At 32.4% G+C, this 11,720-nt stretch overlaps 3 protein-coding genes across 3 annotated transcripts; 2 read left to right on the top strand and 1 right to left on the bottom strand.

Moving 5' to 3' along the window:
• The first annotated feature begins 2,240 nt into the window (after positions 1-2,240).
• On the top strand, positions 2,241-3,989 carry MONOS_8845 (uncharacterized protein). The gene is made up of 4 exons (XM_067879290.1): positions 2,241-2,386; positions 2,460-2,530; positions 2,597-3,093; positions 3,146-3,989. The coding sequence occupies exons 2-4, from the start codon at positions 2,461-2,463 to the stop codon at positions 3,911-3,913; spliced, it is 1,335 nt and encodes a 444-aa protein (XP_067721290.1). The 5' UTR covers positions 2,241-2,386; position 2,460; the 3' UTR covers positions 3,914-3,989.
• Positions 3,990-7,132: 3,143 nt separating this feature from the next.
• On the top strand, positions 7,133-7,801 carry MONOS_8844 (uncharacterized protein; the record flags this gene model as incomplete). The annotated part of the gene is made up of 3 exons (XM_067879289.1): positions 7,133-7,135; positions 7,194-7,273; positions 7,531-7,801. The coding sequence occupies 3 exons, from the start codon at positions 7,133-7,135 to the stop codon at positions 7,799-7,801; spliced, it is 354 nt and encodes a 117-aa protein (XP_067721291.1).
• A 1,259-nt stretch (positions 7,802-9,060) lies between these two features.
• Positions 9,061-10,693, bottom strand: MONOS_8843 (uncharacterized protein; the record flags this gene model as incomplete). The annotated part of the gene is made up of 3 exons (XM_067879288.1): positions 9,061-10,040; positions 10,098-10,594; positions 10,660-10,693. 3 exons carry the CDS (start codon positions 10,691-10,693, stop codon positions 9,279-9,281), a joined length of 1,293 nt encoding a protein of 430 aa, XP_067721292.1. The 3' UTR covers positions 9,061-9,278.
• Positions 10,694-11,720: the final 1,027 nt, after the last annotated feature.

The following is an 11,720-nucleotide window of genomic DNA, read 5'->3' on the forward strand; positions in this document are numbered from 1 at the left end:
AGGATATTTAAGGAGAAAAAAGGATGATGGAGAAAGGAGCGCTGAGAAATTATATAAAATGAAGATTGGCAGCATTAGTGATTGAACAATTTTCTACATTTGTTATTGGAAGAGTATGTGTTTTCTTTTGAGGAATTTTTATTATCAATGCAAAACCAATTATTTTAATATCCTTTTTATATCTTTTTTCCATTTCAACCAACAGCATTTTTTTTATGTTGTGCGTCATTCTCAGGGACAATCCATTTCAAGCAACATTTTGGTGAGCAATGAGTTTTCTTCTCCTTCTCCTTCTTCTTCGATCTCTTCATTGATGATATTATTGCTTGGCTGATGAAAAGAACATCTTCTTATTTAAGAATTTGTTGCTTGGACAGCCATCATATTCTCATGTTGCAACACACAATAAATCAACCTTTTCTTGCTGCTATTGTCTGTTATGAAATTCGAATCTGTTTATAATGTCTGCATTTTTTTCAAATGAGTATTGTTCGCCTTTATTTTTCAACTTTCTTCGAAAAAGCAACGTCGAACTCATTTCATTCCATTTCTCTTTCAACTTCTCTTTCTTCTTTCGTTCTTTCTTTCTTCTTCCTCTTCCTCTGCATCTTCACTTCCTCCTCCTCCTCTTCTTCTTCTTCTTCTTCTTTTACAACGCCAATGACTTCATCAATGAAACCTGACATGCATTCTCCCTGCCTCTTTAGCATAGGCGGTATCAGCTGTGCTTTATACTGCTTAAATATTATCTTCTTCTTCCTCTCCTTCTTTTCCTGCTCCTTCTTTCATTTCACGAAACAGACACAGCCATCCACACCTCTTTTCCTCTCAATTGCACACACATTCTCATCCTCTTTCGTATTCGTTATTTTCTTCTTTTTCCTCTTTATCATCGTCATCTTCTTCTTCTTCTTCGAATAATTTGAAAAAACCAACGATGAAGGCAACAGAATCCAATAAATAAATAAATCAGCCAGTTGCTTTCAAGAAATGCAAGTGAAGAAAGAGAAAGTGATGAGGAATAATTCTTGGAAAGGAGAGGAAGAAAAAGAAAGAAGCTGATGATGAGGGGAAATCCTTCATTGAATTATCATCAATACAAACAGAAATCAAAAAATCCATCACAAAAAAACGTTTTTCTTTTGCTTCACCCAAAGCATGCTCAACTTTGTTTCAATTACCATTGAAGAAGCTGTTTTTATTTATCGTGTCTTTTCAACATGTTCGGCAACTGCAAAAGAGGATGTGATTTGACAAGAGATGTTCATTGCAGAGAAACCAATGTAGAAGATGAAACATTCCGAGAATGTCAGATGAGAAATGAGTGAAGAGACAGGCGTTTCTTCTGATGGATGTGCTGTTTGTTGTCAAAAAGAGAAAAAGGCAGGGTTGAAGAGAGATTCAAAAAGGGATGTTCATACATTCTCATCAGCCATTGAAGTCCAATGACGAGTTTCTGGCTTGCTCCAAGAAGAGAAAAGTATGTGCAAAAGGAAGGAATTTGGACAATGAATATGAATTTCCTTCCTCCCTCTTCGTTCTTTTGGCTGATCAGCAGAATTCTCTGATTCATTTCTTCTGGGTTTTTGATGAACTATTGAATATCTTCTTGAATCGTTGTGCTTCCTAGATGCTTCTCATTGCACAGCTGCCTTCTCAACATTTCTCATCTGATCTCCATTCAATCGAAGAAAAATGAATTTATAGTGTTCAAAATATCTGACGAAAACAAAAGAAAAATATCGTTATCAGTCATTGTTGCTGTTCCACCAATCATTTATCTTGCCATCCTTGATGTTGGAGATGACCTTCAAGAATTTTCAAAATTTAGTCATTTCGCTGAAAAACCATTTTGCCATGCTCTTCTGCTGTTTGACTGATTTTCGAATTGAATCGACAATTCCTTTTTGATTTTTGGTCTTTTTTTTCCTTCACAAATCTGATGAATCATCTTGAATGAAAACTGAAAATTGAAAAACAAGAAAATGATCAAATGAAATTCATTGAGCATGCAATTATTTGTTTTCATTATTTTCAATCTGAACATTGTTTGAAAACAGTCGAAAAAGCCTTTTCTTTTATGAATTTGATTGTTAAATTTCTTTTTCTTTTTTCTGAAAATCCATATTTCTGTGCAATTGGCATACCCAATTTCATACCAATAAAAAACAAACTTAATTTGCAAAACGAAAAAAGAAAATCGAAATCTATTTCATAATTAATTATTATATTGGTTTGATCAAAAAGAAACAAAAAATTACCATTTGTCTCTTCACACAGCCAATCCTTGCTGCTTCTTCGAATTTTCTTTTGCACTTCTTTTTATATAACTAAAACAAAACCGTTTTTATTGCGATCATTTTAGAACCGCAAGATAATCAACGATGTTTGCATTTATCTTTTATTTTGTTGTTAACAAGGCTTTGCCCCTATTTTTGAATATTTTTTGAAACAAGCAGAATGAGTTTGTCAAATGATGATAATTCTAAAGATGAAATTCTGACTGCGGCCAGAACAGAACAGTTTTCAAGTTTGCTCCTTTATTTGTTTTGAACCATTCTGAACATAATTTTTGTTTTTTGAATACCATTTGCAGAATTGTTTTGTGAACTGGAGCGTTGCAATGAAGACGAACAAATGCAGAAAATTGAAGAGATAAACAAACTTGTAGAAAAAATGAATAAAGAAGAATTTGAATCAATTTTCACGGAAGAACTATTCAATAAAATTCACCAAATGATTGAAGAAGAGAAAATGTCATTGGAAAATGCAATTTTGCTGCTGAAGCATTTTGGATATAACAAAGCGAAGAAAAGCTTTTTAGATTATGCATTTAGTGTATCTTTTTTGAGTGATCGATTTGAGAAAATGCTTGTTGATGAAGATAGGAAAAATGAAGAAAAGAACGAAAAGCTACTGGCAGATATTTGTGAATGTTATCTTTTGCTTTGCCAAAAAAGCATTCCTGATGAATTGCTTTCAATCGCTGTGCCTTGCCTTCTGAAATTTGCCTCGAAGAAAAAGGGAAACGAGGAGGCTCAAAAAGAAGTGGAAGTGGCGTTGCTGGCGTTGAGCAATATTGTGATGTGGAAGGTCAGATTTATTTTTTCATATATTTTTGAGTTGTTTTTATTTTTTTAATTAGATTATCGAACAAAAACTGTACTTGAAGGAAATCAAAGAAATTATCGAATATCATCAGGAGCATCACAACCTCACTCAGCTTGCCTATCAGTCTGCTTGGCAGTTTTTAATTTATCGATTTATTGAAGATAAAAGTTTGGAAGGAATGATTGTGAATGAGCTGCATTTTGTGGAAGAAGCAAGAAGAAAACTGGAAGAGCTAACAAGATTCATTGATAGGAAGAAAGAGAAAGAAGAGGATAAAAAAGGAAAAGATACGAAAGAAGAGCTTATTATATTGAGATGGATACAAACATTGAATCGTTATTTTCTCGATTGCACAATGTGGAATGAAGATTTTATTGAGCATCTTTACGGTATTGTTCAGTTATTTCGAGCAGCAAAGGATAATCACAGGGAAATTGGCAATGAATACCTCGAGACACTTAGATTTGCATCAATAAATAGATATATGACAATTGATGGCTTGTTGAAAAGCGGAGCTATTAATCTGTTTTTGGAGGAAATGAAACAATCGACTTTGGATGATGATATTACGTGGAGTTGTTTGCATTTCTATTTGAATATTTCAGAAAGATTGAAAGAAAAGAAGAAAAACGAAATGGAAGAAGCAGAAAGAAAAGTGTTGAAAAGAAAGATATTCGAAAGGATGGAAGAAGATGGATTTGAAGATGAAATTGCAAGCCTTTATGGATTCATGTCTTTTCAAAACGAAAAACATCTTGAAGGTTTTTCGTTGAATATTTCTGATTATTTTGTGAATGTTTAACCAAATTCTTTTCAATAAAAATTGAAAGTCCAAAATTATATTCTCTTTTCTTTTTTATTCATTTCACAAAATGGGAGGAAAACAAGAATTGAATAATTTTATTGATTTTCTTTCCTTTTTCAAAAAAATGAAAAATATGACATTCTTTTCTTTTCAATTTGTCCATCAAGAATCTTCATTGAATGGATTATTTCCATCCATCTTCTTCAAAAAGATTCATTTTGAACAATGATTTTTGTTGTTAAGTTTTTGTCTCTTGTATTTTCTTTATTTGTTTTTCTTTTTCTCCGTCTCGCTTCATTTTCAAACAATTTCTTGGAGAAGAATGTGATGAAGTTTCTGGTGAAAAATGCAAAAGCATTAAAGAAGAAATGCTCGGAGAAGAATCCAGTTGTCGACGCCTTTTGTTCAAAATATAACAGAAAAAATCTGACAACGAAGAAGAATGAAAATCTTATTCAAAAACAGATTGACTGAAGAAATAATATAACGATTGAATTCTGTTTTCCTCCTCCTCCTCCTCCTTCTATTTCCTCTTCCTCCTTCTCTTCTTTTTCTTCCTTTCTCTTTTTCTCCTTCTTTTCCTCCTTCGTTCAAACATCTTCAAAATCGGGCAAATCGCAGAAATGCAAGAATGCATTTCAGAGAACAAGTAAATCATGATGATTTTTAACATTCAAATGAAAATGAGAAGAATAATTAAAAACCTAACTCACCACTTTCTTCTTCTTCTTCCTCTTCTCGCTCCACCTTTTCTTCTCCTTTTTTCAATTTTTCTCATCTTTTTCTCCTCCCTCCTCCAACACCACCAGCGCTATCACTGCATGCTGCAGAGCCTCATCTTCCATCCTTATCCCCATTTCCTCCAGTGCCTTCTACGCTGTCTCATCTATCCTTCACACACAACAATCCTTCCCATGACTTTAATATACATCTTTACCTCCAAATTTCTTGATTGATGCATTTGTGAAAAGAGCGGCTCAATCACAGAGTGTAGCAACGAAGGATTTAATAGATCGAAAATTGACAGGAACATATTCACATCCACCGATGTGAAGATCCGCTTTCTACTCGAATTGTATTTATTTATACCTTTCCGAAAAAGCCAGAGCAACAAACGGAACGAAAAGCATCTATTTATGCTCCACTCCTTTTACACGCAGACAACACCCCTGTTTGGAGCAATTCGCCAAGCTCCAATGCAGCCACACAACCTTGTGAATTCCCGATTAGACTGAATCAGCAGCGACATTAACACATTACATTCTTTCGCTTAAGATACTACCAGCTGCATAATCTGCAAATATCTCTCCCCATTCTAATGTCATTTTTATTCTGAAACGCGAAGGTTTGATAGCTTGTGTGGATGCTGATGTTAGATACAATTGGCGAAGAGAAAACGGCTTTGCTGTTCCGACAATAAGATTATTTTTGAGATTCTTTTAAATTCCAAGATGCAACAACAACTGAGGCACAAACACAACATCCATTCCAGTATCAGTAATGTGTTTATGTTTTGCGATGGTGCATTGTCTCTGAGCATTGAAAAAATAAAGAACATTACTGCTTCAGAAGATAAATACACATGAAATGGATAAAAGCAAAATACAGATGTGGAAAAGAAAGCAGTTTTAAATGCAATTCATGAATGAATAAAAAGTGGAGAGACAGGTTCTTTTCTCATATTTTCATTGTCAGGCGCTGTTCAATGACAAATGATTTGTTGAATTTCATTTTTCAATCTTCATTCCGAATTTAAAAGTTCAATCAACAAGAAAAATAAAATTCAATAACAAAAAGAATTTCATTGATGAATTTCTCACTCCAAAAAAATAAAAAATAAAATAAATAAAATAAAATAAAATAAACCGCATTCTAATGGATGAATGAAAATGCAGTAATTAAATTAAATATCTGTGAGGAACAAATTGTTGAAGTCCAACTATTTCCAAAAGTACTTTGAAAAAAAAGTTTAAAGAATGTAACAAAAATTGTAAAGAATAAGTGAAATAATAATAGAGAAGAGCAAAAAAATTATGCATTATGAAATTTGCAACTGATGATGAAAAAAGATTTTTTTTGAGGGATAAATGTTAAAAATTTATAGTTTTCAAAAAGAATGAACAATTTCGAAAAGAAAATATTCGAAACATTTATTTTTTAAACCAACAATTTCTTATTAAACGTTGCAAACCCAGAAATATTTGCTTTTTTGAAGGTGACTGTGAAATCGCAAAATGAATTCAAAACAAATAATAAATTCGTTTTCGAAATATTCGTTGAATATTCGCATCAAAATAATTAAAAACACCAAATCAAACATCTAATAACACATGAGTCCAAAAATCTTCATTTTTCATCAATGTCTTTTGCATCAGAACAAACAAATCTATGAAACAAAATATTCTTGTTTTTGTGTAAATAAATAAGGGTGAGTAACTTTTAATTATATAAGTGAAGATTTTTGATTGATGATTTGCAACGATTAGAACATGTTTGAGGTTTGTGCGCACAACCACAGATGCACCCATGCGAGTTATAGCACTGCAGAAGGGCAAGGACTTTTCTTGCGGATGGAGGAGCGAGTGGTTGTTTGCATCGATTTCTTGCAAAAAGTGAATTTGATGGGGTAATTTGCATGTAATTTAAACTTGGTCATATATTGCAAAACATATGGAACAACATCAACTGCGATATTTTGAATGAAAAGTAATTCAAGCAAGAGCAGAAAAAACGCAGAATATTAGAAAGATTGAATTGAACCGTTTGTTCAATTTGTGGAAAGTTCAGTGCACTTGGCATAACTATTGCGCAGGATTTGTTTTCAATGATTTTTTGGGGGAAGGTTTGTTTCGTGGAAAAGGAAAGGGAATTGGAGGGTTGAACAATGGAGGAAGCAATCAGAGGAGACACTCAGCGGGCCTCAACGACAATCTCATTTGCCTTTTGCACGAATCCTACTGACATGCTGTCAGCGAAAACTTGGTGTAGAATAAGTCTTTGAAAAGGCGTTAATTTGGAGAATATGAATTTTCATTTGTAATCATGGCCAGCTTCATAATGGATTCTTTGCGTTCGATGAAGTTCTTTGCAAGCCATTAATTGACAATTTGTCTGCTTTTTTGTGAAGTTGAGAAGAAATTTTGGAGAGCAAGAAAACCTGCTGGGCTGATTATTATCAATCCATTGGAGATAGGAAAATATTTCAAGACCAAAAAGATGGTTTGACTTTTTTTGTTTTGTTCATTTTTCTTTTAAGATGTTCTTTGAATGAATTCAGATTGGTTACGAACAGGAATACCATGGAGAGAAACCTTTTTATCCTTTTTCAAAAGAGCCAGAAGTTTTGAAATTAATCTTGTTTGGATTGCATTCAACGATAACATTCGTGACTTCCGCCATCTGTCTTGCAAGCTGTACAACTTGACAATGCTTGACTTGAGCTTAAAAGAGAAAAGTTGTTTGTTTGGAATATTTGCAATGAAAGTGTTTTGTTGAAGCGACTTTTTTGTCAGAGCTGATGATCTGGCTATGCATTCACTTTCAGAGCATATTCTGTTTTTTCAAGTGATTCATCGTTCCTTTTCGTCATTTCAAGAATTGTTTGATGGAAATAGCCATTTTGATGCTTTTATGGAAAGATTTGCAATTTCTGGTGAAATCACAGAATTTGAGTTGGAGTTGGAGGATTTCCAAAAGGAGAGGAGAAAGGAAGGAGATGGAGAATTGGCGAAAAAACAAGGAAAAAACATTTTGAGCGAGGAAAGTGGCGTTGAGAAAGAAGGAAGGGAAGAACAGAAAAAAGAGAAGAGAGAGCAAGAACCTAACAATTTTAGCGAGAGATTAATTCCTGTGGAGAAAGAAAGAGAGAGAGAAAATAGAATTTGAGAGAGGGAAATAGAGAAAAGGCAGAATGGATGAATCAGACACAAAAGGCACAAGAGAGTGCAAGTGGAATAAGAGAGAAAGAGAAGAAAGGAAGCGAATGCAACAAAGGAAGAAATTGGAAAGAAGAAAACAAGCTGAATCAGAAGAAAGGGAAGAGAGAGAGAAAGGCAGAGAAATAGATGCATCATTTGAAGAACTTTTAGCGAAAAATTTGGAAACGACGCAATTGAATCCATTGTGGAAAAAGAAGAAGAGAAAGAAGAAGAGAAAGAAAGAAAGAAAGAAAGAGAAGACGAACTATCTCGTTTGAAGATTCGTTCACTTTTCATGGAACGAAGAATGAAGAAAGCAGAAGAAAAGAAGAAGACTGAAAAGATATCAGCCTTGGGAAAAGAAGAAGAAAACACTTGAATCAATTATTCCGACAAACATACTAATAGATCTAATGAAAAGGAGAATTTTCATGGGGGAAAAAATGAAAATGATCATGAGAAGAAAAAGAAGCAGAAAGATAATGAAAAATCAAAGAAAATCAAACGAAGATGGATATTTCTCCATCGTTATTAATTCTCTGAATATAGTTCTCAGATGCGTACTCATGAGATTTTGAGGCTATCAGCAGAAAAAGTGAAGAGACTAAGAAAATAAAGGAAATTGAGAAAGAAGAAATATAACAAACAGACGATTTATGCAAAAAAAGGACAGAATTTACCGAGAAAAGAGAGATGGAAGAAAAGATTAAACTGATAAAGTTAAAGAAGGGAAAAGATGAACGGAGATGATGAAAAATGAAAAGAGAGGGAATATTGAATTGAAAAAGATAACACACAAAACGTTTTTGGCATTTTTTCATTTACAAAACAACAGCTATACGCTCAGAAAAAGATATTTTTTTTCCTTTTTTTATCATCATCCTCATCCCCGTCTCGTTGCTGTGGTGCTGCTTTGCCATCTTTTTCATTTGGGCCAGTTGTTGTTGGATGCATGTTGCTCACTTCATTCTCCTCTTTGGCGTCTGTTGCGGAAGCGTCGTATTCCACTGTCACATGCTCTGCATCTGAATTATCCAAATCATTATCTTATTCTTTCCCTTTGTTTTCATTACCCGCAAAGCGATAGGAATGTCTGTTTTTATTTTCTTTTATTTTGATCGTTTTTTCGATTTATCTGATCATTCATTTGTTTGTTTGATAATTCTCATTCCCCTTTTCATCGCTTATGTTTGGAAAGAATTTTTGGAGAAAGAATTTATTTTTCAATGGAATCGAAACATTTTCGTAACATGTGTTTATTTTTTTGTATGAATTTGAAAAATAAAATTTAACAGTATAAAAACAAAATCAGAAGTCCATTTAAGTCGCATTTCGAAAGATAAAATCAACTTTTCTTGAAAACAGAAAAAAGAAGAACAGGTATTTTGCTCAAATCTAATGAAGTTCAAAGACAAAAACACAAGATGAATCAAAAAGTCATTGACTTAGCAATAAATGAAATAATCATCAATGTTTTCAACCAAAAAATAGGAAGAGAATTCGACTTCATTCATGCAACAGCGCAGCCCGATGATGCAATCTTCATATCCTTCTTCCTCTAACTTTTCATGTGCTTTTCTTTTCAACTCATTTATTTTCGCTTCATCACTTTCTATTTCTCTTTTGCTATTTAATCTTTCGCAAAGGATTTTGAAAAAATGCAAATAATCCGAAGTTTGTTCATTGACCACATGTAATTGCGTAACCTCCTCTAAAACAGCATCAACAGCTTCGCTTTCCAACAAGTCTTCAATCTTCACAACTCTATTTTCTGCTGCGCTTCTCAAGAAATAAATGCACAACTCACTAATTTCTCCGTGGTTTTCCTTTGCTGCTCGAAGCACCTGAATAATGCTTCTGATAAGCTCAATGAATTCGTCGTTCCACAATGTGCACGATTCAATGAAAAATCCCAACGTTCTGATCCATCTCTTTGAAATATTTGCTTCTTTCATTTCTTCTCTGCTCATTTCCTCTTTTTTCTTCTTCCAATCCACACATTTCGATAATTCTTCAAGCTCCTTTGCTGCCTCTGTCACAAAATGCCGCTCGTTTACAATTAACCTTTCCAAGTCTTCGTCACAGAACAATCTGTTTATCAAAAACTTCCAAGCAGATTGATAGCCAATGCGTGACAGATTGTAATGTTCCTGATGATTTTGGATGATCTCTTTGATTTCTTTCAAATACAGTTCTTGCCTTAAAAACTAATTAGAAATCAGAAAATAGTAATAATATCAAAAAGGAAATAGCAATGTTCATACGTAATACCTGTCAATGTGACTTAAAGCCAAGAAAGCTATTTCCACTTCTTTTTGAGTCTCCTCGTTTCTCTCTTTCTTCGAGGCAGCTTTCAGAAGGCATGGCATAATTATTGAAACCATTTCAGTTGATATGATTCCATCATTCAGCAAAAGATAGAATTTGCAAAGATTAGCAAGAAAATTTTCATTCTTTTCTTCTTTTTTTATGTTTTCAATAACAATCATCTTCTCAAATCTTTTGTTCAATGAAGATTCTTTGAAAGAATGTAATAAACATATTTTCGTCCCGTTGATGAATCCAATATGCTTCATCAACAAAAGAACATTTCCCATCGTCAATTTCTTAACTTCTATCATTTCATCTATTTTGTTGAACAGTTCTTTTGTGAAAATTGATCTGAATTTTTCTTTATTCATTCCATCAACGTTTTCATTCATCTCTTTAATTTTCTGCTTCTGCTCTTCCTCATTGCAATCCTTAAGCTCAGAAAACATTTCTGAATAAAAAATTATAACAAAAAATGCAACAAACAAGTTTTAAAGTGTAACAACAATTGCAAACCAGTGAACCATTTTGCTTCGTCTGTCAGCTGCATTTTAACACAAATGCAGTACAAGAAAACACCATTTTTTTCATTTTCATTGAACAAGTTCATGTTTTGAAAGAAGAAATAGATGAAAAATAAAAGCTTTAAAAAAGGAATAAAAAGATGTGCATTTATACCATTCCTTTTCCTGTTAATATCTCTGAAAAGTAACAATAGATGGAATTGAAATTAGAAATATTTATAGAAATAAATATAATTATTCGAATAATCAAAGTTTATTCCAGATAACTCCAGTTAATTCGAATAAAGAATTTTGATTCCGAAAAGACCAAGTTTATTTTTTCATATATCCCTCAACAAATTTTTTTCTGATCCTTTTTGTTAATTTTAAAGTTCAGAACAATAAGAATACAAAAAGATAAGTGAATATTTTTGAAAGATGTTACATATGGGATAGAATTCAAGCACAAAAGATAAATACAATGATTCGTTCCAAACTTTTTCCACGACCTTATCATCAAAAGTCTTTCATTCCCATGTAAAAAGAAAAGAAAAATTTAAAAGAAAAATAAGATAAAAAATGAAAATAAGATAAAAAAACATATTTTTTGATTTATTATATTAAAAAATTTATTTTAATTTATTTTTATTTTATTTTTCATCAGAAAAAAGTTTTAATGCTAAATGTCAATGTCATGATTAATTTTTGGAAAAGAAAAATATCTCGAATTTAATTGTAAGTTTCATGAAGTAGAATTATCTCTGGCATATGTAGTTAAAAGAAAAGGATTATCAAACAAATAAATAAATTCAAAACAGAAAGCCATTTCAACTATCCAAAATAAAACTCCAAAATAATGATTTAGACAATTGTAACTTTCCAGTAATGAAAATCAAAAACTGCAAAACTTTTTTTGGAAAAAAAAAAAGAAAGAAAGAAATACATAGAATGTGATATTAAGCAAATCGAATAACAGATGGATATAAATGTGAGCTCTTTTCCTAATTTTGAGAAAAATGTTAAAAACTGAGAAATTCACAAAAACATAACGAAAAATGTCTTTTCAAAATAAAA

Source organism: Monocercomonoides exilis, assembly GCF_001643675.1.
Source record: "Monocercomonoides exilis strain PA203 chromosome Unknown scaffold48-729018, whole genome shotgun sequence".
Taxonomy (NCBI): domain Eukaryota; phylum Preaxostyla; order Oxymonadida; family Polymastigidae; genus Monocercomonoides; species Monocercomonoides exilis.

Bases quoted from the DNA above. Each gene is read 5' to 3' on its own strand.
- MONOS_8845 (XM_067879290.1), top strand. From the start codon at position 2,461: ATGAGTTTGTCAAATGATGATAATTCTAAAGATGAAATTCTGACTGCG. The intron at 2,531-2,596 runs GTTTGCTCCTTT...TACCATTTGCAG, and splicing joins CAGAACAGAACAGTTTTCAA to AATTGTTTTGTGAACTGGAG. The intron at 3,094-3,145 runs GTCAGATTTATT...TTTTTTAATTAG, and splicing joins GCAATATTGTGATGTGGAAG to ATTATCGAACAAAAACTGTA.